Source organism: Canis lupus, chromosome 17 (assembly GCF_048164855.1).
Source record: "Canis lupus baileyi chromosome 17, mCanLup2.hap1, whole genome shotgun sequence".
Classification (NCBI taxonomy): Eukaryota; Metazoa; Chordata; class Mammalia; order Carnivora; family Canidae; genus Canis; species Canis lupus.
The window spans coordinates 2,108,125-2,133,945 of record NC_132854.1 but is presented as its reverse complement, the minus strand read 5'-3'; the positions used below and the strand labels follow the sequence as shown (position 1 = coordinate 2,133,945).

Genomic DNA, 25,821 nt, shown 5'->3' with positions numbered 1-25,821 from the left:
TGCAGTGGGTACGTGTTTGTGCAGGTGAAAGTGTGGAAGGAAAGCTCTACTCCTTTACTTGCGCATCCTTTCCGCTGCTGCTACCATTTTTCTGTAAAGAGATTTTAAGATCATTGCATATGTGGAAAGATGTCCGCTGTTCCTTTGGTAAATTTGAGCCGTTCTCCTCATCGTGTTATGTGGGAATTCTCTCGTTCCACGGTTAGGGCTGTTCTTCCATCTGTGATTGGTCCTGGCTCCCAGGAGTGTCTGTGTGAAGATGGCAGGTTCCAGCCTAGGATTGCTCCTGGGAAATGGAAGTCCTCTTCTGTGTCCAAGACAGTCAGTCTCCTGTGGTCTGCTTCATTTACAGGATAACAAAAAGATGAAGAAATCTCTGGAGGAGGAGCAGAGAGCCCGCAAAGACCTAGAGAAGCTGGTGAGGAAAGTTCTCAAGAACATGAACGACCCTGCCTGGGATGAGACCAACCTCTGAGGAATGTCGTTGCTTCTTGCTCTGAGACCAGCTAAGAGACCAAGCCGGGAGCCCCATGACCCTAGCCAGGGTGACCTTAAGGACCATGGGGCAAGGCTGGACAAAAGTCATCTTGCTTTCCCGGCATGGAAAAGCTGGAGTTTATCACACAAATAGAAACAGTCACACTGTTCCTGAAGAATACAAACATGAGGTGTGGACCCTGGGGGCTGGACTGCATTATTTTTACGCTGTTAACATCTCTATTACCTCATTTTGCAATAAGTGCAGTGACTACCAAACCTGGTGTTTCTGGCTTTTATTGAGATATATATAAATAATTATATATACATGTTTCTTGTAAATACCCTGTTTTGAATGCACATCCATGATTGTTGTATCTGGGCTGACCCTCTATGCTAGAATTCCCTTCCCACTAACCTTCCTGGTCCCACAAATAGCAAGTTTGGCTCCTTTGCTTTTGGGAAGCAGAGGCGTGAAGGTCCCCGGATGCTTTTCTAGACACCTGCTTTGTAATCTGCCACTGTAGCCCCCGTGTGCTCTAGACTGACCTCCTTTTTGGTATGACCATGTAATCTGACTTACACCTGCAAAGATACTTTAATACCTTCCAAAGCCTTCTGTTGAAGCAGTGTTGCTGTCACCGACGTGCAGTGGACCCAAGCGCGGTAGGGACCCTGACTTGGTGAGGGGGACTTGAGTGTCAGCCAGCAGTCCCAGGAAGTCCCCTGCACAGCATCGTGTCAACTGCTGGTGTCCGCGCTTGTCCGCTTCAGGAGAACAGCGGCTCAGTGGTGTGCATTCACTGCCCTGGGGGAGAACAGACCTACACGTGTAGGCGGGTTTAATAAGGTGGCAAAATGTACTGTTTGCCTCCCCCACTCCCCACTTCCCCCAAGAGAAAGCTCTATGAGACCCTGTAAATAACTGTAGTATTTATTACCTATCACTGAGGCCAATGGAGGCCCACCAGGGGTGCTGTGAGCTGACTCAGCAAGGGCCCAGTGCAAGTCGTCTGTCAGGCCACTGTAAACTCTGAGCTGTTTACCATCAGTGTGCAGCAAGCCTTCAGTGCTCACCGGGAAAAAGAACGCTTTCCCTCTTGCAGTGAGAATAAAGCAATATAATTCTGCCTCAAGTAATCAGTTTAAATGTGGGTATATCCCCCCTGCCCCCCCCAATACCTAATGGCAGCAGGGGCAGGGAGGAAGCCTGCCTGAGCCCAGCTCTGCTGACCATTCTGGGCTGGGAATCTGGGGACATCAGGGCCCCTGGGCAGGAACCGCAGCCTTGGAGCCAGCTCATCCCTCCTTGTAGGCAGGATACCGTGCCCCGGAGCCGCGCTTTCCGCTCCTCTCTTCTGAAGAGGTCAGCTTTGCATTGAGAGACTTTTCCATAGAACAAGTGTTCTGTCTTTAAGACCAAATGGCAGCACTGTGCTTTGCAAACTTTTCAGAAATGCCTGTGTGGTACCAGGTGTGACTCGGGCCTTGCAATCTACAGGTCAAGTGACCCTTTACCTGCATGGGGATCATTTGATGCCTTTGAGCTGGCGACTTTCGGACTCTTTCTGCTTGCTGGATTCTCACCCAGGTCTAATGCTGTCGGGCAGTGGCTTGAGCTGGGCCCTCCTGGCTATGCCCCCAGCAGGGGTATGTGTGGCTCAGCCCTGGCCTGCCCTCCTGCAGCCTTTCCAGTAGAATTCTCTGCTTCCTGCACTTGATGTTCTGCTTACTAGTGCTAGGACTAGGCAAGAGAGAGCCTCTTTAGAGGAAGCCCTATTTTACTGTGAGTTTGGTGATGCACAAGCCCTTTGCTGTAGGAAACTCTTCGGAGTGTGCCAAAGTTTGCAGTCTTGGACTCAGGGACAGCCTTCACTCCCCAATTTCTCCCCGTCTAATGGGCTGTGTTGCCGGCCACATCCCAGGACGGGTCTCCTACAACCTGCCTTAAGCTGACTGAAGCATTGAGTAAGAAGGTGTTTCCCGCCTGCACCTGCTCTGACAGGGCCATGGGGGTGCTCGTGGGATGCGTTCCCTTGTCTTCCCGCACATCTGGTACCTTAGGAAGCTCTTTAGGGAGCGGAGTCTGAGCACCGTTCTTCCTACCAACATGTCCTGTTGTAAATAGAGCACTCATGTTTGCCAGGCCTTCCCAGGGGCTGGGATTGCTGGTGGTGGGTGGAAGGGGCTCTGTGTACCCCAAGGGCGAGGAGAGAACGCACTTGGCATTTCTGTACGATGTTGGGATGTACAGACTGTCCTTTGTGCTTCTGGGATGTGCCTCTCTGCGCGTGTGCCAGGCCCTGGGACGGGGGCACTGCTGATTCTGTGTGCTCTGCCCACTGCCCCCACTTTGCGTCTCTGGGATGCACAGAGATGGGGCCTTGTCATGTAAATGCCACAGATTCTCCTGGTGTTGACTCCTGCTACGTTGTCATAATCATTAAACCGATTTCCTTATGTTACAACATCAGTTTCTCTGCTGTGATGTGGGGTTTTTTTTGGTGCATGTTACCTTTACGCTTTCTTTTGACTTAAATTTTTAAATACTTTGGTGCAGATTTTTGATGTTGGAACAACCACGTTTGCCCTTAAAATCTAGGGTTTGGGAATATTTGAAGATAACTCAGATTAGGAAAAGGAAGGTTGTAGGTAAGAAAGGGAAGCTGGCACCATGAGGCAGAATAACAACTTTGACTCTGGAAGACACTCAGTAACCCGCCTCGTGGGTGGAACAAGGGAAAGTGTTTCCCAGGATTTCCATGGCACTCATAGGACTGGCGTGTGATGCTTGTGTGCTTGAGAGCAAGCCTTGCCCTTCCCTGGCCCACCCTCCCATGGCTCCTCTGTCTGGGTCAGCGGCTGGAGCCCGGGTTCCGAGCAGACGTGGCCACACCAGCAGCAGGCAAAATGTTCCCGGGTGATGCTCCTTCCCTCTCAGGGTGTCCAGCCGTGCCCTGAGCAGCAGAGTGGTACACTGCACAGTCGCTGGGCTCTGAGAAAACTTTGTCGGGTGACTTGGTGACCACTATCTTGTCTTCTTTCTCCCAGATTTTTGGGAGACCAGTGACGGCACATGTGTCCTGCAGAAAGACCAGTCTTGCTTGGTGCTGCTGTAACTTGCACCCACATGGTGGCTCATGTTTGTCACATCCCTCTACTGTTCCCCCAACACCCCAAAGGGCAGGCCACCCCCGCAGCCATGAACCTGGCCGCGTGTCCTGGATGCTGGGTGGCAGGTGAGGCAGCTGCTGCACAGAGTGTCTGTGTGCCGGGTGCCCGGCCACCAAGCACCCCGAGCTGCGGGTGTCCAGGGCTGGGAGGGTTTCCAGTATTTCCGACTGGCATGAGGCAGGAAGTCCCTTGTGTTGAGGCACTGTGAATAGGATGTGAGCTACCTCGGCCTCTGGTTCAAATTGTTTATCATACTGGGGTTAAGCAGTTTAGGTGTTTTTCTTGCTAGTCTTCACAGAACGTGCGCACATAGGGAAGGAGCGTGTATCCCTGCCTCCATGATGGTAACCAGGTGACGGGCCTCGCGTCTCCTCCCTTGTTCTTTCGAGCAAATGCGAACTCGTGGTTTTGTTGCCCACACACGAGAGTGCGCGGACCATGTACTGCTGTACATGCCACCACCTTAAATCCCTGTGGGAAGCCTAATGGGCCGCGGTGACACACCATGAAAAATCCGAGGGAGATTGAGGACATGGATTACAGTCCTTAGAGTCCCGAGTATCTTCCCGTGCAGGGCCGTGCACGTTGCCCCCGCGCTTGGCAGCCACGTGAATACTCACCCCTTGTCTCCGCCCGGTTGTGCCAGTTGGTTCCAGTGCCCTGTTACTAGTAGGCGCCTGGGAGGGGCAGTGAATGTCCTGTGTGCACACAGGTGTCACAGCCATAGCCTTAAGTTCTGGAAATGTGCCTCAATTTTGATGAACTTTGCCAAATTCCTAGAAGGTGTTTTAGAAATGACCTTGATGATCTGGCACTTACAGTTTTTCAGAAAGGGGAGTTGAGATCCGTATGCCATGCTCGGCCTTTCCTCTGTTGCGGAGCGTTCATGGCCGTGTTGTGGACTCTGCGGGGAATGGGCTGCTCAGAAAGGAGGCCGTTGGCAGCCTACACCCACCAGCCACGATGATGCTCTTCGGTCCTGCCTCTGTCCCTCCACTGCTTCGGGGCACGTAGTGCTCAGCCCAGGCGGCTGTCCCGTCCATCCCTGGGGGCTGCTGGCAAGGCTCTGGCCCAGCCCCGGTAGAGTGAACCGTTGCCGCGGCTGTGATCCGGGTGGGGGCGGGGGTGTGTGATGGCATCTGTGTCGTGTCTGGGAGCCCCATGCCAGCAGTCGTGAGACACTCTGGGGCGCCCCTGAGGCCTTTTTGTACAGGGAACGTTGAGGTTGTGTAAGAACAGATGGGCATGGCCCCCAGAGCTGCTTACCGTTCCTGGCTCCATGGCCCCCTGGCCTGTTGGGAGAGAAGGGACTAGAATCACAGGTCATGGTGTGTGGAGGATGGTCGGGAGGAGCGGCCAGGGCCCCTCACTTGGTTCCTCAGATCAAAAGGAAGCCCTAGTTTCCTTCTTGTAAACATGGCAAATTGCATCCTTTGGCTCTTACATGAGCTTTTACAGAGCTGCTTTAATTCTGGGATTTCTCCTTTGACACCACCTGTTCTTGCCCCTGGGCAGATTTCCTCCCCTTGGGCTCCTGCCCCTGCCCCTGCCCCCAGGGAGGACTCCCGGAGCACCCCATGCCCTCCGAGCCAGGCCCACTGTGGTCCTGCCCTTCCCACCACACCTTCCAGGGGCTAGGCCTGGGGATTGCTGGGGGTTAGGGGATTGCAGGGATAGTAAGGGGCTAGTGGTTAGAGTTCTTGGAAGGTGTAATGGATCCTGGTGGGAAACCCAGGACAACATCTCCATTCCCTGCCCCTGGGAAGGCCTCACCGTTGACAACAGCAGACGTTAAAATGAAGTGTTAGGTGCGGTTGCTCGTCATTCCCTGGGGACGGGACTTGAGGCTAACATGAACGCTGGGCTGTCCCATAGTTGAGGCCCTGGTCCACGGCAGCAGCAGAGGTCAGCCACAGAAGGGACACGAGGCAAATGTCCTGCACCCTGTCCGGCCTCCAGAGGAGCCGGGTGCCGACGTGCTGCTCAGCGAACGAAGCCCACAACCACGTACATGATGGAAGCCGGACCCCAGAGACCACACCTCATGTGGGTGTGGGTGGGTGGTGGGCATGGCGAGGCCCTGCTAATGGGTGCGGGGCGTCTTTCTGGGCTGATGGAATCGTCCTTCCATAGGTCATGATGGCTGCAGACTCTGTTCTGACCGTTGAATGGTGCCCTTCGGGCGGGTGAAGCGTGTTGCACGTGAATCATGTGCCCTGGGTGCCAGGCTCGCATGTGGGGCCCTTGGAAGCCCTCTGGACGTGGGCACTACCACATGGTGGTCACCAGCCACGCATTGCGACTGTCGTCCCCCTCGTGTTACAATGAAACCATGGCCCCAAGAGGCCAGATCCTCTGGCTGAGGAGGAGGGGGACAGAAGCCATGTCCTGGAAGGGAGGGGCACCACCGACCCCAGGCTTTTCAGCAGCCCTCACTGGGGGCCCGGCTCCTTGCTGACCCCAGCTCTTGCCCGCCCCAGGTGGCCACCCTGGCTGTCCGTGCACTCCTGGCTCCTGCACCCGCTGCTCCACTGTGGCCTGGTTGTCACAGGTTGTCTTCCTGCATGTCTCCCTGCAGCTGGGTCCTTGATACTCCCAACACCGCTCCCGGGGCCGCAGTGACACAGCCCAGTGCAAGGCTCCACTAACTCCCCATGGCTACAGCTCACCACCCAGGGCTCGGCCTCTGGCAGTCCTAACCCTGCAGGCTGGCCATGCCCACAACCCTCCCACTGTGTCCTGCAGTCCCATAGCACCCAGCCCTCCCTCGGGAGTCCCTGCTCCTTGCCCCAGTGGCCCAGGCCACCTGGGCCTCATCACTGCTCCCATACCTTTCTCTGGCCTGAGCACAGGCCTCCCTCCTGTCCTACCTCCCAGGCTTGCCCCATGAAGTTACTGTGGCCCCAGCAGGCTACTTCTCCAAGGCACACAGATGGCTTTTCAGCCCCCTGGCTGCTTGTCATGCCCTGGGGATCTCAGCCTCAGCCAGACCTGTCCACTTGGGTCCTCAGGTTTCCCAAGTGTGCAGCCTCTTGGTGTTTCTGATTGGCCAGGCCTGCCTGACCCCAGGACCTTTGCACTTGCTGCTGCTGCAGGCTTGCATGCCTTCCCTCACTTCCTCCCCAAACTGCTCAGATGCTATGTAAGCCTGAGGCCACCAGCTTACCTCACATAAGCAGAGAATGAGCCCCCACTCCATGCTCTGCTTTTCCTCTGCAGCACATGCCTTACCTGACTTGGTCTGTCTCCTTCCATGGTGCTATGCATCCCTGAGGGTTGGAGTTTGTCTGTTTTGCTCGCTGTTGCATCCCAGCAAGCATGGACACCCCCAAAGGAAAACCCAGGAGCGAGGGCAGAACACAAAGCCAGGCCTGGATGTGTAGGCAGGAAAGGGTCTTGGGTGGGTTCACAGCCCCACACCTCACGCTTGGGGCCCTTCCACTCCCCCTCAGCCCTATCAGCATCGCTGCCCTGCCCCCTCTGTGATGTCAGGGGGCTTGTGTGACGTCACAGTGGGCAGGGCGGGCCTGCCACTGGCCTCACGTTCCGCTGGTGGGAGTAGTGGAGGGAGGAGGTGCCAGTTTCTTGTTTGATCCAAAGTTGTCCACTTGGAGTGTAAGAGGGACCAGTGGAGGGGGCTCGGCTGGGGACATGGTCGCCAGGTGAGGCCCCCACACCTGGTGCCAGCCATGGCTGCAAGCCCCCGAGGGCCCACCTGTGCTAACCCGTTCTCTCTCCCAGGTTCCCTTGACCCCCTCGTCTGTCCTTCGACTGCTACAATGAGATACGCACCAGAATTCAAAAAATCCCCCTCACACCTCCTGAAGAAATTTGCAGGTAACAGGGAAAGACCATTGTGGAGCCTGGTTCACAAACCCCAGGGGGCGCAGTTAGTCCCCAGGCTGAGCCAGGGAAGGGGGGGCAAAGGGATGTGTGTTCTTAAAAATAATGCAGGAAAATGCCGTGAAGTCTTCATTTCCTTGCAAGTGTCCCTGTAGAGACACCTGAGCCGGAGTTGTTCAGCATAAGAAACACGTCCAGCTGGCTCCCGGGGCTCAGGGGTCAAAGATGTTTCCCTGTGACTTGCCAAGCAGACACTTCCACCTCAAAATGTCACAAGAGCCACTTTTTCTTGGAGAGAACACATTTCTCAACAGGAAAGCCTACCTCCCTGCTCTGGGTGCCCGGGGTCTGCGGTCGGACACTCATCCCGGACACTAGGGGAAATGGTGGCCGTCTGAGCGTGGGCGTGCGCACCCACATGTGGCCACGGAGAACCACATGAGGGTGTGGGGGGTGGGGGGGTGCATCCTGCACGGACGAGACCACTGGGGACCGTGTGACACCAGGGAAGGGCCATTCCTGCCATGCATGCTTGCGGTGACGTTCCTTCTCAAGTGAGCTTGTCCATGCACGTATTTCTGTGATGAAAGATAAGGAAACAGAAGGAAAAGAAATGTGGTTTCTCTTATTTGACTTGGAGCCTGGACTGACTAGGGAGGGTTCTAGGCTGGCCAGGCTTCTGTGAGAGAGTTTTCTTGTTGCTCGGCAGAAATCCGAGGACTGAGCAGGGGGGCTCACCCTCCCTGGCCGCCCCTCCTGGGGCCAGTCTTGTGGGGCTCCATCACATAGGGCTGCCAGGGAACAAGAGGTCAGGGGCTCCAGCTCAAGGTCCCAGGGCCCCGGGCCTGGGCTCCAAGCCAGGCTGTGGTTTCTGATCCACCAGGCCCCGAACAGAGGAGGCAGGTGGCCTGCACCTGGGGGCACTGAACCGGCAAGAGAGGAGACTGGCCTGGCGTCACCCCCTCGAGAGTCCTGCAAGGAGCACCTGCATGGGGACAGTCTGTTCTCAGGGCCAGGAATGTTCAGCCTCTCTAGCCTCTACCTCAGGGCTGTGAGCCTAGGGCCCCGGTGTGGTGGGGATGGAGAGCAGTGCCCGCCCCTCCTGAGGCCAGCCAGGTGCCCCTTGTCCAGCTGTGGGCAGAGCAGGCTGGTCGTTCCGTGTACCCTGGAAAGCTGGGCTCCCACCTGTGTGAACCCACCTGGGTAGGAGGCCATCCTTGTCCTCTCTGATCAGCAGGAGGGCCCTGCTCTCCTGGTTCACAGTGACCTACCATAAATCACTATTCCTATACTTTAGGGTGTGGGGGTGAATGTAAGCATGTGACAGTACGTCGGTGTCACCTTCTGGAGACATTGATGGGGCTGTCACATGTTTTTGCTCTGAGACTTGCTGATAAACAGATGACGGCTGTTTTTGTCGGCACCTCCCAGCAGCCTTCCTGCAGCCAGTCCTGGTGCTTTTGCTATTGCAGGGTGCCTCTGTGGACACTGGCTGCTGTGGCCTGGGCAGGTGTAGGGCTGGGCAGGTAGAGGAGGGTGGGCAGATGTGGGAATCTGGGCAGGTGTGGGAGGTGGGCAGCAGGAGGGGACCACGCTGGATGCTGGTGGTCTGAAGATCAGATCAGCCTGCTATGCCCGTTGGTTCAGACCTTCAACCCCACCCTGGCCGGGCCTCCCCCTCCTTCCTCCAGGATGCAGCCTTGGGAGGGTGTGGCCTGACCCTCCTTTACAAATTTCCAAGGATGCTGTCAAGCCCAACCCACAGGTGTTGACTCTGTGCCAGGCCCCCCCAGGTTCTGGGCTAACCCACTGAAGTGCTGCCCGCCCCGTGGTCCTGTTCTCAGGTGTAGGGCTGGAGGTCCCCCATGTCTGGGCTGTCGTCCTGCCTGTTGCTGCAGGGTCCTGGCCGGTGGCAGGGTGGTGGGGCTCCTGTGTGCTGTTGAAGGCATGCACGGCCTCGGACTGAATGTACCGGACCAAGGAGTGAGTGCAGGTTGTGTAGATGACAGGCAGCCTCCTGAGGGGGCCTGGCGGGGGCCGGGGGGGGGGCTGCCATCTTCAGCTCTATTTGCTGTACCTGGCAGGTGCTTCCAGGCCAGTGTGGGGAGACTGAGGGGTTCACCCGGCCACTAGGCGCTGCTGGGGGCACATCTCAGGTCCACCCAGTAGATGTCAGGGTGCTGGCCTGGGGCCCAGTTCCGTGGTGTCCTGCTCGTTACACCTTATCCAGGCGGCCTGTGGGTTACGCCTTCACTGTGTGCATTCTGTGTGCCGGGCACAGCCTGCCCTGAAGATGAGAGACCATCCCTGGGGTCTCACACTGGGGAGCCAGCCAGGGTGCCCTCTTCCCCGGTCGGCCTGCCGACCATAAAGCAGCAGCTCACATCGGGCCATCCCGAGCCCTAAGGCAGTACGTTGTTTTCAAGGCTCTGCGGCGCTTACTCCTTCCACAGCCGAGCCCCACGGCAGACACATCCCCGTCCGCGTTGCAGAGAAGACCGGGCTCTGACGGCCACATGGCCGACAGCAGGGGGAGGGCACGTGAGCCCAGGGACCTGGCTGTGTGGCCTGTGCCCTCCAGAGCAGGAGGCACGTGGTTGGCTGCCTTGCTCACCTGGGCCCTGCCCTTCCCTGGATGTCATGGGCAGCTTGGGGCTGCCCTGGCTGTGACGTGGTGGACGTGGGGGCCTGAGCGTGAGGAGACAGGTACACCCGGGGTGCCACATGTGCTGCAGTGGCCGGGCCCTGCCCACAGAAATGTTGGGTACCATTCCCCCCAAGCAGCATGTGGTGGGGGCGGCGGGAGATGCCACTTCTGGTGCCCAATGGTCACATGACGGGCTGTCCTTTCATGCTTTTCAATGGTCAGTGTGGGGCTCTGGGATGTCTCCATGAAGCCTCACTGACCTGCCCCCTGAATGGAGCTAAGGGAGCCTCAGCTGACCCCAGTATCTCGGGGGCCATACAGCTGGACAGAGGGGTTGCTCCAGGGATTGAGAAGTGGATGAGGTTCTTGGGGGGTGACTTTACAAAAATGCATCAAGACCTCAGGGGAGGTCCTGTGGGGGCCCCCACTCTCAACAATGTGGGAGTCACCTGTAGGCACAGCGGTGGTGGGTGTGCTCCACCTGTTGCCACCCTGAGGGCCTAAGGGAGTTCCCTGTAGCCGGGACCCCATCTGAAGCCTGTGAAGCTGGGCACAGGTGACATGCCCTTTAATGGACAACACCTTGCAGGGGGACTGAGCCTCGGTGACCATGGGCAGTGGGGGAGGCGGCCTTACCTGCCCAGTTTGCTGGGCTCTTGGGGAGGGCCTCAGTGCAGGAGGGTGACCACGGGCTTCTTTGTTCCCGACCCTGCCCAGCCTGGTGCTGCTCGGCCTGCAGTGGCATCCTGGCCACACGTCCTGAGAAGGAACAGGAGGCACAGTGGGTTTCTGTGGGGCCCCCGTGTCTGGGACACAACTGGGTAAAGGATGGGATGCCCTGGAGGCCGCTGCCCCCCTCCCTCCACACCGGGGGGGCCCCACCAGGGTTTAGGGCAGCCGCCACTGCTGCCGCTTAGGGGAATCGTGTCCTTCAAGCTGGAAGCTCATCAGAACTGGTGCTTGACGGGCATTGCCACACCGCCGGTCCGCGTACCAGCTTTGCTTTCTTTGGGTCAAAACTGACATTTCACGTTCTGTCCTTTTGAATCAACTTTTAAATTCTGGGATAATCTTCAGCCTCAGTTGATAATTTTCACTCCCCTTGTGCTTCCGAAGGAATTAATTACATGTCACACCCTGCGGCCCGATATCCACCCACCGTATCCCATCTTTGTTTCTCCTTTCTTTGCAGAGCGCTGATGCTGGCGCGTGTTCTGGGAAACACATTATCTCCTTAATCAGTAGAGGACCCCGCATCATTGTCTGTAATTAACTTGACATGATTTTTTTTTCCAGAAATCTAATTCATTCTAGATCTTCAAAGTGAGATTTGTGTGATGCATAATTAAATACATCACACGTCCCCCAGTGCAAGCCCTGGAATGCCCCCTCCCAGGCCCTGGGATTTGGAGCTCCTGGCAGGGCTGTGTTCTCAGTGATGACGGCTGTATGTCTGTGCTTTGCAGTGTGTGACATTCCTCTCTACGACATCTGTGACTACAATGTCACCAGGGACCGCTGCAAGGAGCTTGGGTGCTGCTTTTACAAAGGCGTGTGCTATGAGAAAGCAGTCCCCAGTAAGTATACGCACCAGGCCCGCAGAGCAACCATGGAGGCCCACGGGCCTGCGTCCCTTTCCGGCCTCCCCTGCTGGAGTGACCTCTGCTGTTCCCTGGTCCCATCACTCTGATGAATTAATGGAAACTGCCAGCTTTGGGGTGGGTAAATGGGGCCGATGAAGTTCACTGTGGATGGAATCCACCTGATACTAAGAAGGGTCCTTAGGAGCCCCCTGGGCATGCTGGGGGTGCAGAAGCAGCTGGTTCTGGGAGGGGCTGGCCACTGGCTGTGTACAAGGTCAGATCAGCTGAGGCTTCTTTGCAGCATAAAAGCAGGCCCCACTGAGCTGTGTGCCCCAACCCCGTTGGTCTGGGATGTGCCTGGGGGTGGAGCCAGCAGGGAGCCCTGGGATGAGGGGCTGTGGGAGTGGGGAGAGGCCGCCACCCTCAGAGGAGGGCCTGCTTCCCATGGATGAGGAGGGAAGCACCAGGGAGATGGGATTCATATTTTGGTTGGAGAGGTAGGTGCAGAGCAGGGTATAAGCTGGGATGCCTTGTGCGAAGGGATGTTCTAGTTAGGCTGTCTGGCAGTTTGCTCATAGTTTAGCGCTTTGGTCTTCTGTGTCTCTAGAATTTTCTAGGTTAGTATTTCCAAACCCTCAAGAAATTCTACTTGATGATTGAGGTCTTTTCTTGCCCTGTTTGTGGCCCTTTTAGAAATGAGGGTGCTTGGCTCTAGGAGTGTTTGGAGAGGAATGAACAAGCATGAGTAGTGAGGCGGCCTACACAGGATCTCCCCAGAGGAGGAAGGCACTCCGCACTCAGACACTGGCCGAGGGCCACGTACACTCAGCAGCTCTGATGCTGGGGGAGAACGTGTCCCGGGCCCTCCCTTCCCAGCTCCTACCCTCTGTCCTCACCTCCCCAGACGATACGGGCACACTTGTGCTGGGAGACTGGAAAGGTTTCTCTCAAAGGTTTCTCAGGCAGGCTGAGCCCTTGGAGCTGAGATGCAGAGTGTCCGCTCTAGGAAATCAGAACATTTGCGCCTCCTAACTGTTCCCAGGGTGTGACCCACAGGGCTGCTGGATCCCACAGGCCCTAAAGTGTGAGGGTTTATTTCTGGACTCCCTGACATTTTGTGCAGAAGGATTGAAGAAACTAAAGCATCGGCGGGATCCTGCCTCGCCACTGGGGGCATCTGTCTTGCTTTATGGTGAAGATTTGGCACTTAGGGCAAAAGAAGTTTGGCTTCTCAGAATGAGGAGAAATCAGAGGCTGCAAGAAACGCTAGGATAGCTGGGAAGGTGATGACAATTTCTCATCCAGATCTTGGGTCAGAAGACTTGGAACCAGACTCACTACTTATTTCTGCCTCTGGGAGACCCAAGCAACCCTAGGATCCCACACTTACCCCCGTACTTGAATTAACTGGAAGTTATCTCTTTTGGTTGTTATTTATATTGAGATAAAATTCTCATACCATAAAATTTACCCCTTTAAAGTGTACAGTTCAGCGGCTTTTAGTACATTCACAGAGTTATGCAACCATCACCACTGGTGCTTCCAGAGCATTTTTATTAGCCCTCAGAGAAGCCCTGTATGCGTCAACTGGACAATCTCCATTCCCCTCTCCCTCTAGCTCCTGGTGACCACTGATCTGTCCCTATGGGTTTACCTCTTCTGGACATTTTATATTAATGGCATCATACAATATGTGACCTTGTGTGTCAGGCTCCTTTCACAGGTTTTTAAAATTCATCCATGTGGTAGCAGGTATCAGCACTTCATTCTTGTTTATGGCTGAATAATATTTCATTGTATGGATATGCCATATTTTATTTATATATCAGCAGATGGAAATTTGGGTTGTTGCCACTTTTTAGCTTCTATGAATAATGCTACTAGGAACATGTGTATAAGTTTTTGCATGAACATATGTTTCCACTTCTCTTGGGTATTTACCCAGAAGTTGAATTGCTGGATTATATGTTAACTATACTTAAAATGTTTAAAGAATTGCCAAACTACTTTCCACAGTAGCTGCAATGACAGTGCCAATGTTAGTACCTAAGGATTCCCATTTCTCTGTATCCTCACCATCACTAGTTGATCACTAGTTGTCTGGCTTTTTAGCCATTGTTTTATAGCCATTGTGATAGATATGAGTTTTGTCTTGCGGTTTGGATTGTATCTCTCTGATGAGTAAGGATGTTGAGTGTCTTTGCATGTGCATTTTGGCCACTTGTATGTCTTCTCCGAAGAAACGTCTATTCAAATTCCTTGCCTGGTTTTTAACTGGGTTAATTATATCTTTACTGTGGAGGTTTTTTGTTTGTTTGTTTGTTTATTTTATTTTATTTATGTATTTTAATTTTTTTGATTTTTTTTTTTTTTTTTTTTTTTTTTTACTGTGGAGTTGTAAGAGCTCTGTACATATTCTGGATGGTAGACCTTTATCAGATATGTGTTCTGCAACAAACCACTCCCTCCCAATCTGATGGTCATCTTTTCACTTTCTTGATAGTGTCTCTTTGAAGCACAGTGCTTTTTAGTTTTGAAGATGCCTAGTTTATTTGTTCTTTGGTTGCATGTGCTTTTGGTATCATAGCTAAGAAACCATTGTCTAATCCAAGGTCACAAGCATTTACATCTCTGTTATTTTTTTTTTTAAAGATTTTATTTATTTATTCATGATAGTTACACAGAGAGAGACAGAGAGGCAGATACACAGGCAGAGGGAGAAGCAGGCTCCATGCAGGGAGCCCGACGTGGGATTCGATCCCAGGCCTCCAGGATCGTGCCCCGAGCCAAAGGCAGGCGCCAAACCGCTGCACCACCCAGGGATCCCACATCTCTGTTATTTTCTAAAGGTTTTATGGTTTTAGCTGATATGTCTTTGGTCCATTTTGACTTACTATTCTTACATGGTGTGAGGCAAAGATCCCATTTCATTCCTTTCAATATAGATATATCCAGATGTCCCAAGATCATCTGTTAAAAAGCTATTCTTTCTCCACTGAGTTGCTTTGGCATCCTTGTTGAAAATTGATTGCCCAAAAATGTGAGGGTTTATTTCTGGACTCTCAATTTTGTTCCACTAAGCTGGTATCACACCATTTTGATTAATGTAGCTTTATAATAAATATTGAAATTGAAAAGCATGAGCCCTCTGATTTTGTTTTTCTTTTTCAAGATTATTTAGGTTGCTATGGGTTCTTTGCATTTCTATATTAATTTAGGATCAGCTTGGGGCACCTGGGTGACTCAGTGGTTGAGTGTCTGCCTCTGGCTCAGGGCATAATCTTGGGGTCCTGGGATTGAGTCCCGCATCAGGCTCCCTGCAGGGAGCCTGCTTCTCCCTCTGCCTATGCCTCTCCCTCTCTCTATGTCTCATGAATAAATAAATAAAATCTTTTTAAAAATTTAGAATCAACTTGTCAACTTCTGAAAAATGATTCCTTCTGATATTTTGATAGGTGGCAGAGTATTGCTAATAATAAGATATATAATACTTATTGCTAATAAGTATTCTCATCTGTGAACAAGGGCTTTCTTTCTATTTATTTAGGTCTTCTTTAATTTCTCTCAATATTTTGTAGTTTTCAGTGTACCAATCTTGTGTTTCTTTTGTTAAATTTATTCCTAAGTATTCTATTCTCTCCTGATGTTATTGTTAATGAATATATTTCCTTAATTTGATTTTTAGATTGTATGTAGAATCCTAGATATATACACAAGAGAATTGAAATTTTGCTAGAATATAGAAATACATTTGATTTTTGTATTTTGATCTTGTGTCCTTTGACTTTCTTGGACTTATCTAATAGTTCTACTCATTTTCAGTTGATTACTTAGGGTTTTCTTAAAAAAAAGATTTATTTATTTAGCTAGCAGAGAGAGAGAGCACAAGCAGAGGGAGTGGCAAGCAGAGGGAGAGAGAGAAGCAGGCTCCCCACTTAGCAAGGAGCCCAATATGGGGCTCAATTCTAGTACCCTGGGATTATGACCTAAGCCAAAGGCAGACACTTAATTTACTGAGCCACCCAGGCATACCTACTTAGGATTTTCTAGATACAAAAGTATATCATCTGTAAATAGAGATCATTTTACTTCTGCCTTTCCAATATAGTTGATTTCATTTTCTTGCCTAATTGCCCTGGCTAGAAACTCTAGTACATGATGAATAGAGTAAGTGGGAAGGTTCATCCTTATCTGGTTCCTGATCTTATTGGGGAATTTGCAGTGTTGTATCAATAAATACGATGGTAGCTATGGGTTTTACTAAAGGTCAGGTTGAGTAAGTTCCCTTCTCTTCCTAGTTTATTGAGTGTTTTTATTATGAAGGGATGTTGGATTTTATCAAGTTCTTTATCTGTGTCTATTGGGTACTTTAGTGATGCTCTGTATTACTCATGTGGATTTGAGCTACTGACTAGTATCCTATCCTTTCATCCTGAAGGGCTCTCTTTTAGTATTTCATGTAAGGCAGATCTACTAGTGATGAATTCTCTGTTTTTGTTTGGGAATGTCTTAATTTGTCCTTCATTTTTGGAGGATAGAGTTGCAGTGTATAAAATTCCTGATTGGCAGTCTTTTCTATCATCACTTTTTGCCTTCTGGCCTCCATGGTTTCTGATGAGGAATCTGCTGTTAATCTTTAGGTTTCTTTTATACATAATGCTGCCTCTTTTCTGCTGTTTTCAAGAATCTGTCTTTTGACTGTTTATTATGTATTTAGGTGTGGATCTCTTTGATTTATCCTAATCATCAAATTTAGGAAGTTCTTGCCATTTATTCAACTATTCCTCTCCTTTCTCTATGCTCCCTCTGGGACTCCCATTGTGCATATTGGTCCACTCCATGGTACCACACAAGTCTCTGAGGCTCTGTTACCTTTTCTTGATTCTATTTTCTGTTGCATGGATAGTCTCAACTGATTTATCTTCAAGTCTACAGATATTTTTCTTTTGTCTGCTCAAATCTATTGAACTCCTATAGTGATATTTTCATTTCTCTTATACTCAACTCCAGAGTTTGTTTTGTTCCTTAAAAAATAATTTCTATGCCAGTATTGGTATTCTCTATCTGATGAGATACCATTCTCCTACTTTAGCTCTTCCAACATGGTTTCCTTTAGTTTTTTGACCATGTTTAAAGCAGCTAATTTAAAATTTTTGCCTAGCGAGCCAACATCTGGTCTTCCTCAGGGACAGTTTCTCAGGGAAACCATTCCTCAGGCATAGTTTCTGGCTTGTGTGTGTGTGTGTGTGTGTGTGTGTGTGTGTGTGTGTGTACATGCTTTCTTGTTTCTTTGCATATCTAGCATTTTTTTGTTGTTGAAAACTAGACATTTAAAAATATGTGGCAATTCTGAAAATCATGTCCTCCTGCCTCCCAAAAGTTGTTCTTAGCATTGTTTAGTGACCTTTCTGAACTAATGCTGTAAAATCTATGTTGTTTGTGGCACATGACCATTGAATATTCAGCCTAGATAGCCTACTGGTCAGCTAATAACTGGAGAAGCTGCTTAGATTATTGGAATTAGTAAATCTCAGTCTTTGCATAGGGGCTTTCTGTGTGTATTGAGGCATACTTTCAACAGTCAGCCTGGTAGTTCCAACTTTGCCTTCATCTTTTCTTTATACTTTGACAGAGCCTCAATGCCAGCCAGAAGTGAGAGTTTAGGGCCTCCTCAGCTATTTAGAACTATGTGCACAGCCTCAGGCATGTGCATTGCCTTCTAGATTTCAAGGAATATGTCACAGCTTTTCAGACCTCCCTACAGACAAATAATTCCCCATATTTTCCTTTTAAGCTTTTTGGTTGACCTGGTATCTACCTCCAACTACTGTTAGCCAATTTAACCATCATGATTTTCTTTTCTTTTTCTTTTTTAAAGTTGTCTATTTATTTATTTGAGAAAGAGAGAAAGAAAGAGCATGTGTGAGAATGAGTCAGGGGGAGAAGCAGAGGGAGAATCAGACTCTCCCTGCAGGGAATCAAATATGGGGCTTGATCCCAATCCAGGGATCATGACCTGAGGTGAAGGCAGACACTTAACTGACTGAGCCACCCAGGCACCCCATGCCATCATGATTTTCAACAATTGCCTCTGATTATTTTCAACAAATGTCTGAGAAAAGTTGTTCACACTAAATTAGCTCCAAGTCAGGTGAAATAAAGACAACTTTGCAGGTGAGATCTTCTAGTGTAGTACAGGATGGATAAAATAATGACAGTTCTCTGGGACTGGGACCTTGAAGGAGCTCTAGCCCTGCTCTATCCCCTTCAGTGATGACAGGCTGCTAGTTGTTACCATGATTTTGGGTTATTGGTTCAAGACTACCATGGAATTGGAGGTGAGCAGAAGTGGGAATAGGGCAACATAAAATGTCCATAGTTCAGTGTTCTTACTGCAGTTACGTGTTCATTTGCAAACTTTTGATTGGTCAACTTTCAGAATTCTGAAAAAGTTTATTCTGATAAATGTTGCCAGTGTTCTCACTGGTTTTATGGAGGAGGGACTGGGGTGGGGGGCTCCTTTTCTGCCTTTTTTTTCTGATGTCACACTGAAAATTAATTGTAGACTTTAATGAACCTCAGGCCCATTTGCACACATTTGGGTAGCTACTATGAGACACAGCACTTTGTCTTTAGTTTATTGTCCTCTATTTGTCTTGGTGTAAAACCCACAACCTTTAGCTAGAATCCTACCCGAGAGATCCTTCAGAGTCCCAGGTCTTCTAGTGTGGAGTGGCCTGTCATCCAGCAGCTTGTTCTCTGGGGCATGTGACAGATATTCCTGAGCTGAGTTCATTTGGCCATAATTTGATCCATTTTGCATTTGTCATCCTTTTGTCATTTTGTGGCATTGGTGGTTTGACACCCACATCTCACTGTTTGGAGGGCAACAGACAGGTACATCATGAAGCTTTACTTTTGGCTCTGGTTTCCTAAGCACTTGTGTATCTTAGTTTTTCTGAGATGTTTACCATTTGGGGCTTCTAATTGGAGGAAGCATTCACACCCAAAGGGCACTTGAATTTGTTCTTTCAATCTTCCACATATGAAGATGCAGAAGACATTCAGTTCCTGAGTCAGGTCACACCTGTGGTCATAGTCTTTGGCTGTAAGCCTAATTTCCTCATGTCCCAGTGAAATGGCCCCAACAACAAAAGGTGGTGAGATGGATCCTTGGAGACAGATCGTGGCTGGCAAGGGCACACAGATTCGAACTTCTGCCAGTAATCCAACATCACATACATTGATATTACCTTATGCCTGCTACTCACTTTGAAGGATGAGTCTTATTCTTTAAGGAACATTACCTATAATGAATGTCTATAATGAATCCAGAAATGAATACAAACCCTTCAAAAATTTTTGTCTGGGAAGAGGGTTCACTATTCTACAAGTAGGTATGCCATTTTTGCATGGAGGCAAGTATTAATCCTCTTTCCATCTTTTCAGTTTTAATAAATGAGTTGTGTGGGCTAGGCTTTTTCTTAACTTCTGACTTCCTTCAAGCTTGATAAGTTGGGCCATCTGTGGGAAGAGTCTGGGCAGTGAGCCCTACATTTGGGTTCTCACTGTGCCCTCAAATTATTTTTCATTTCCTTGACATCTTTCTCATTCAAGATGGCAAGTGAACCTTTGTGCTGTGTAAGTTGTAGTATTCAGTGACAGGGTATTATGAGTTCTTTGTGCACATAATTCCATGTTATGAAAACCTTTCACTAACTTCTTAAATTGGCTGGTTTGAAGTGCACATTGTGTTATGGCATAATCTGTATTATTAAGAATATGAACTTGGGGAATTAGCATTAGATCTTTGAAAAAGAATTGGGAATTCAAAGAGAATGACTTGCCTTCATGCTTCTGTCTTGATTTAGGGCACATTATTTAACATGTCACTTCTTCTAAGTGTTTGACTTCTGTTTTTTCATGGGACTCACTGAGATGATTTCAAAACTTTTAACTTTTATCTGGGGGTGAAATTACCAAGAGATTCCTTAAGGAAAATAATGCTGTCTTCAGTTGTTGCTATTTCTCAGTGACCAATCGTACACAGTGTCGATAGCTAATTGTGTGCTAGCCACATCCTGTGCAGAGAGGATCACAGAGACTCAGTCTCGGCCTCCAGGAACTTGACACCAAGGATCACAAATACTTGATTATTTAAGGATGTGGAAGATATACTGACATTGGATACTCCAACATTACCCATATGTGTGTATCTCTTTCACAGCTTCACTCACATAAATTCTGCATTTACTCCATGAACCAGGAGAGAAAATAACACTTAGTGTTATTCCAGGAACATACATTTCCTGGAATTCAAGAATTTGAGGACTCCCTTCTCATCCCTTAATATCTCCTGGTTTGATCATTTCCATTTAGCATCATTTCAAGTGTACTTTCTCTGTGCCAGGCCCTTTGCCACACCCTTGTATTAGTTATTGCAGTGGAACACACTACTCAGAACTTAGTAGCCTAAAGCAACAGCTTAGAGGCTTAGCTAGGTGGAGGGGGCTTGGGGATTCATGAGGCTGCAGTCATTGGAGGGCTGGACCGGGGCTAGAGGGTCTGCTCTGAGACAGCCAGCTTTGCTGGCAGGTGGTACTAAGGATTAACAGGAAGCTGTTTCCCATGCCATGAGACCTGCTTGCCTGTCCTTACGTCATGATGATGGCCTCTTCCCAGAGCGGGTGGCCTGAGAAAGCTGGGTAGAAGCCACAAGGACTCTTTGACCTAGCTTAGGAAGTCATGCCCTGTCACATGCCCTTGGTTCAGAGGTCAGCCCTGTGCAATGTGGAAGTGTCTACACCCGGGTGTGAATATCAGGAGCATCCCCGCAGGCCATCTTGGAGGCTGGTTGTTATAGCTCTAGAGATGGAAAGGTGAACTGAGGTGAACACATATCCATGGGAGATGTATCACTGAAGGAAATGAGCCAGCTGACTAGAAGAGAGCCTTCAGCAAGCAGCTTCCTGAGTGGTGCATTGCCATGGTGTGTGTGTTGTCAACCCCACAGACCAGGTCTCCATTCTCTCCCTGAGGGACTCTGGCCATTGAGTCCCTGTCCTGTGCTTGGCCATCACTTAATGAGCTGGAATCAGTGTGAGAAAACCAGGCACTTGGGTTGTTATCACTGAGCTGTTTGGCTTCAACTCCCTTCAGTTTTCTGATATCAGCCCCTGTGCAAAGGATCCTGGAGGCCCCGTCCATTCTCCGAGACCCTCGGGGTTAGTCCAGAGTATACAGTGCCTGTTGGAATCGCCCTCCCATGCCTGGGAGGCAGCTTTCTCTGCAGCTATTGCTTGCCTTCTGTCGTGGGTTGAATTGTGTCCCCCCACCCCAGGCGATATGTTGCAGGCCAAACCTCTAGTACCTGTGAATGTGGCCTTGGTGAGAAACACGGTCTTTGCAGATGTGATTAGTTAGGGTGAGGTGCTGGAGTACAGGGGTCCCCTAATTTCCAAGACGATCGGTGTCCTTATAAGACAAGACACACGGACAGATGCCCATGGCACGCACAGTGGAGAACACCATGTGAAGACAGTGTCACAGAGGGAAGATGCCAAGTGATGACAAGACAGCAGGTGGGGTGACACATCTCCATGCCAAGGGTACCAAGGAGCCCGGGATCCCCGGGAGCTGGAAGAGGCAGGAAGGGGCCCCAGAACTTCAGGGTACCCCCATCTTGGACTTGTACCTGCACAGCTGTGAGACACCAACTTTCTGTTGTGGAAGCCACAGGCTGTTGGCACTTTGTTACAGTAGCCTTGGGACATGAATGAACCTCCCAGGGACATTGCATCTAATGTTACTGCTGGTTAAGGGCAGGTGAACATGGTTTAGGGGAGGAGGTAAGAGAATTGAAGCAAATCCTGTCATTCAAGGTAGGGGTTTGCAAAGAAGCCAGTTTTAGCTCTTTGAAAGGGTGAAAAGCAGCGAGAACGAGGCACGACGATAGTTACATGATAGGGACCACTATGCACAAACTGTGCTGAGTGCCATGTCCACAGCTCTTCTTGCATCACGTCTTCTGGCTCCTTACCTCCTCCTGACAGGGAGAGGGGTGGTTGTAAGGCTTTCCCCGAGCGCACTCATGGGGGCTGCCTGGGTATGAGGGCCCCGGGACATGGCCCCTTGCTCTGCCTGAGCCCAGGAGCCGTGGACCCCAAGAGTCAGGCCCAGCCTCGGCAAGGGAGGCTCCTGTGGTGGAGGGTCCCTACAGGAAGGCTGGGCCATGCATGCCCACTCCTGCTTTCCCCGGTGGAAGGGGCCCAGAACCTTCCCACAGAGGGAAGCCCAGGAATAGGTGCAACCCCCCAAGGATCACTGTGAAGGCCCTGGTGGTTCTGTTGGGGGTGGGTCTCGAGAAGATGTGGTGGTGTGGGGACAGTGGAAGCCCCTTGTTAATACAGAGAAGCTCATCCAGGGGGACGTGTCTGTCACCCAAGAAGCATTTTCCTTATATGCAGTCTCAGGATAGCTCACCCAAGTATTGGGGAGTTCAGGGTAGGGCCACAGATTACGGACAGCAAAGAGGCTTTTCTAGAGAAGAGAGGAGGGTGTTGTCTGCTTGCCTGTGCTTGTGGGTAGCCCCTGGTTGTCCTCTGCGTGGCCCATGTGGACCCTCACGTGTCTGCGTGGCCCAGGTGCCTTCAAGCCTCCACATGTCCCCAGGAGAGGGTGTGGGGGAGAGGCCTTTGGCAGCAGGAGCACTGCCTGACTGGCAGGAAGACTGACTTTTGTAACGGAAGCTGTTTTCCAGTTTATGTGCAGGTGTTCTCTGCCCTGATCGTGATCATCGCCGGGGCCTTCATCATCACAATCATTTACAGGTCAGTCGTTTCTGCAGGCCACCTGCAGGGCAGCGAGGAGTGGGTGGTGGGCCCGAGGCTCCCTATGACGCCTCCGCCTCCAGCAGTTAAGGAGCCCCGACAGGCGTGCAGTACAGGGCTTCCTGCCCGACGTGTGCGGGTGTGCTGTGAGTCACAGTGTAGACTGCTCCAGACACCAGTCTCCCCTCTTGTTTCAGGGACGAGGACACAAGGCCACGGCAGGTGGCGGCTGTCCATGGGCAGGGCCTGGATTCATTGTTGCCACTTGGGGCCGAGGTGCCCCCGCCACAACCACACACCCCTTTAGGACACAGGGAGAAGCCACTGAGGCTAGTCAAGCACTCTGTGCAGCAGCAGAGAAAACCGCTTCCCTACTCTGAGTGGTTCTAGGTGCTGTGTTGTGTGACCTGCCTGCACACTCACGCGGTCCCTGCACCTGTCCCCGTCCTCAGGGTTCTGGATGCCTCTCACGGCTGGGTGTGTGGAGCGTGTGTAAGAGACTAGAGGGGGGACGGCTAAGGCAACGCACAACTCCCCGTTTCGGGGAGACATCCTAGGGGACATCCTGGTGGAGGATGGGACGGCTCTCCCCCTTCAATTTCTCTTTTTCTGTCAGGGTCTTTCAAGAGCATAAGAGAGAAAAGGAGGTCCCCGCGGGTGTCCCTCTGTCATCCAAGCCCAGCGAGAGAGGCAGGGCAGCCCCATCCAGTGAGAAGCTGGCGTCCAAGACAGAGGGGTTGGGGCCGTCGTCCAAGACTACGGGCAGCAGGGTGGAGGACGGTAAGACTGCGGTGGTCCTGGCACAGGGCAGCCTCGGCCCCAGACCCTGCCTGTGACGGGCGTGCCCCGGGGCCCTCCCGGCGGTGGTGCAGACGCCCACTTGCCCCTGCGACGGCCTGATGGTGCCGGCAGCCCCGGGGCTGTGAGCAGCGGCTCAGGAGCCGGCCCCTCTGCTTCTCAGGAGGCAGCGCCGCGCGTACTTATGACCTGTCTCAGGAGGGCTTTGGCAGCTGCTTGTTGCTCCTCACAGGTGAGCGCCTGGCCAGTTGGAGAAGAAAGCGCCCTAAACTCTCGGGCGGTTTGTGCAGACGCGCTCTTTCTGGGTCTCTTGTTGCCTGTCAGCCAAGGAGACCTGGTCTCACAGGATCAACGGGGAGAGGAGGGTGGGCAGGAGGCCCCCCCCGCCCCCCCAGCCAGCCTGTAGGGTCCAGGTGCTTGCTCTGCCGAGCTGCGTCTGAGCTGTGGTCCTTTCCTGCAGGGAGGCACGTCCACCTTCTCGGGGGCTTTCTGCTGAGTGAGGCCACGAGACGTGGAGACGCTGCTCCTTTGGTGGCAGGGGGACAGGGCCACACAGACCGTTGACCAAACTTGTCTTTGAGTAGATCGTTGTATGTATGCTGCTTGCATGCTGCGTGGATCTGCTCATGGACCTAATGCAATGTCCTTGGGATTGCTGCACCTCCACGCAGAAAACCCACACTTTGTTTGATCTTCAATCCAGCGATTGTGACAATAATGGGGGAGAAAGAAGAGAGTGAGGACTGAGGGCACGACGAAGCCAAGGTGAAGATCGGCAGAGACGTCCACCTGAAACGGCCTCCTGGCGAGCCACCAAGCAGTGTGTGATGGGAAGGGCACAATGAGAAAACAGTAAAGTATTTTCACTGCTTCCTGTCGTGTTGTACCCAGTGCTGCGTTTTTACCTTGAGACAGACACCACCTGGGGGTATGGACGTGCGCTAGCAGCTCTCAGCGGTCAGCCACGCTGCCTCTTAACGCTGCTGGAGCCTGGGCAGCTCCCACCACTTCTCAGAGCACAGGCTGTGCCTCTGTGGGGTGCACTTGTCACTCCAGCTCGTGGGGGGCTCGAGACCTGCCCGGCGGTGAGCTGTGCAAGGAGGAACACAGTGTCCACCTCTGGGAGGCCCGGGTCATCTGCTGCAGCGTCCTCATGGCCCCTCTTCAGGGCAGAACGCACAGAGGTTCCAGAGCCTAACCATGGGGGATGCGGCCCAGGGAGCCCTTTGGTCTTGGAGAATCTCTTACATACCTTGAAAACCTGTGTTCTCCATAGCAGCTGTGGCTCATGCACCCACACATTGCAGGCTTAGTATATATGCACGTGTGTGCATATATGTGTGGCATGTACATATAAGTATATATGTGTGCATGCATGTATGCACACGTGTGTGCATGTGTACAGGTGGGCGTACGCTTGTACATATGTGCACATACATGCAGATGTGCATAGGTGTATATATGCATGTGTGTATATGTGTGCAAGTATGTATGCATGCATATATATATTTGTGGGTTTGCATGTGTGTGCATGTCTGTGTGTACATATGCACACATTATGCCACCTAGCCCCACGGCTGGCTGCCCGCATTAGGGTAGGCTAGAACCCATGTTGTCTTTACCCTTGTGATCCTGTGAGGGGACAGGCCTGGGAATGGTCATCTCAGCCTTGTCAATGCCCAGAGGATGGAGAGACTGCCGCCAGATCATGCAGAAGGTGGGGGGGTTGCCCATCTGACTTGCGTGGAGGGTTGCTGGGAGCATCCTGTCTGGAAGTTTGGCAGTGTTTTCTGCTCTCCATGCTGTATTTCAGAATCATTTTTGTGCTTAGCCGCTGAAGCCTATTGCACGTCTGCAATGGGTGCCCTGTGAGACATCGCCCTTGCAGTGAAGGCCCAAAGCCTCTGCTCGGCCTATGTAGTACCTGAAAGATTATGTAATAATTCTCATCGTCCTCACTCATCTGAGAATAAAAACATTGTATTCTGAAAGGCGGCGTTACACTATAATCTGATCTTTTGCTGAAGCAAAGAAAAGCTGATTTATTTTTAGATAATGAACTTGCTGATAAGACTTAATTTGGATCCCATGTGTTTAAGTGCCTGGTACAGTTCGGCACGTCCCCCAGTCCATGTGTACGTGTGTATTGATACATCACCCACAGGGATGTGGCACCTCCCGGGTCTGATCCCACAGAGGCTGCTATTGATTCTTCACAAAGAACACAACTAAAGTTTGAGCATTTTCTTTGGCTCACTACTCTCCTTTCCCTCCCATGACGATTCCCTCTTTGTGCTTGTTTCTAGGCTACAAACAAATAGATCTTAAAAATGAACCTCAGTCTCTTGCCTTCCCAGAGCAATTTTAGAAATTAAATGTATGTGCTTAGAAGAAAGTTCATGCAAAGCTGTTCTGTTGTGATGGATGGTCAGCTTCTCTGGGGGGGGGGGCGTTCTTTCTGGGGAGCAGC

General features: G+C 51.2%; 2 protein-coding genes and 1 long non-coding RNA gene across 16 annotated transcripts in view; 2 read left to right on the top strand and 1 right to left on the bottom strand.

Annotated features, from left to right (window-relative positions):
* The window catches only part of ARHGEF7 (Rho guanine nucleotide exchange factor 7), a 135,016-nt gene extending 132,066 nt beyond the window's left edge, over window positions 1-2,950 (top strand). For all 11 annotated transcript variants that reach the window (XM_072782371.1, XM_072782361.1, XM_072782360.1 and 8 more), the window contains one exon: window positions 353-2,950. In XM_072782371.1, the coding sequence (XP_072638472.1) occupies window positions 353-475 (123 nt within the window). In that variant the 3' untranslated portion in view covers window positions 476-2,950. The remainder of the gene's footprint in view (window positions 1-352) is intronic.
* LOC140607815 (uncharacterized) lies at window positions 721-7,148 on the bottom strand. Of its 3 annotated transcripts, XR_012009720.1 has the most exons (5): window positions 6,883-7,148; window positions 4,918-4,943; window positions 4,471-4,555; window positions 3,309-3,853; window positions 721-1,301 (listed from the first exon to the last, which is right to left on the bottom strand). It is a non-coding gene; the product is annotated as an uncharacterized lncRNA (long non-coding RNA). The 3 variants fall into 3 exon arrangements; XR_012009719.1 differs by lacking the exons at window positions 4,918-4,943; window positions 6,883-7,148 and having other exon boundaries at window positions 4,471-4,911; XR_012009721.1 differs by lacking the exons at window positions 4,918-4,943; window positions 6,883-7,148 and having other exon boundaries at window positions 721-1,285; window positions 4,471-4,911.
* Window positions 7,148-24,222, top strand: TEX29 (testis expressed 29). Of its 2 annotated transcripts, none has more exons than XM_072782374.1 (6): window positions 7,148-7,266; window positions 7,393-7,488; window positions 11,608-11,718; window positions 22,484-22,553; window positions 23,170-23,333; window positions 24,055-24,222. In XM_072782374.1, exons 2-6 carry the CDS (start codon window positions 7,431-7,433, stop codon window positions 24,096-24,098), a joined length of 447 nt encoding a protein of 148 aa, XP_072638475.1. In that variant the 5' UTR covers window positions 7,148-7,266; window positions 7,393-7,430; the 3' UTR covers window positions 24,099-24,222. The 2 variants fall into 2 exon arrangements, with proteins under 2 accessions (XP_072638475.1, XP_072638474.1); XM_072782373.1 differs by having other exon boundaries at window positions 7,157-7,313.
* The last annotated feature ends 1,599 nt before the right edge of the window (window positions 24,223-25,821 follow it).

Bases quoted from the DNA above. Each gene is read 5' to 3' on its own strand.
- TEX29 (XM_072782374.1), top strand. From the start codon at position 7,431: ATGAGATACGCACCAGAATTCAAAAAATCCCCCTCACACCTCCTGAAG. The intron at 7,489-11,607 runs GTAACAGGGAAA...TGTGCTTTGCAG, and splicing joins CCTCCTGAAGAAATTTGCAG to TGTGTGACATTCCTCTCTAC. The intron at 22,554-23,169 runs GTCAGTCGTTTC...TTTTTCTGTCAG, and splicing joins ATCATCACAATCATTTACAG to GGTCTTTCAAGAGCATAAGA.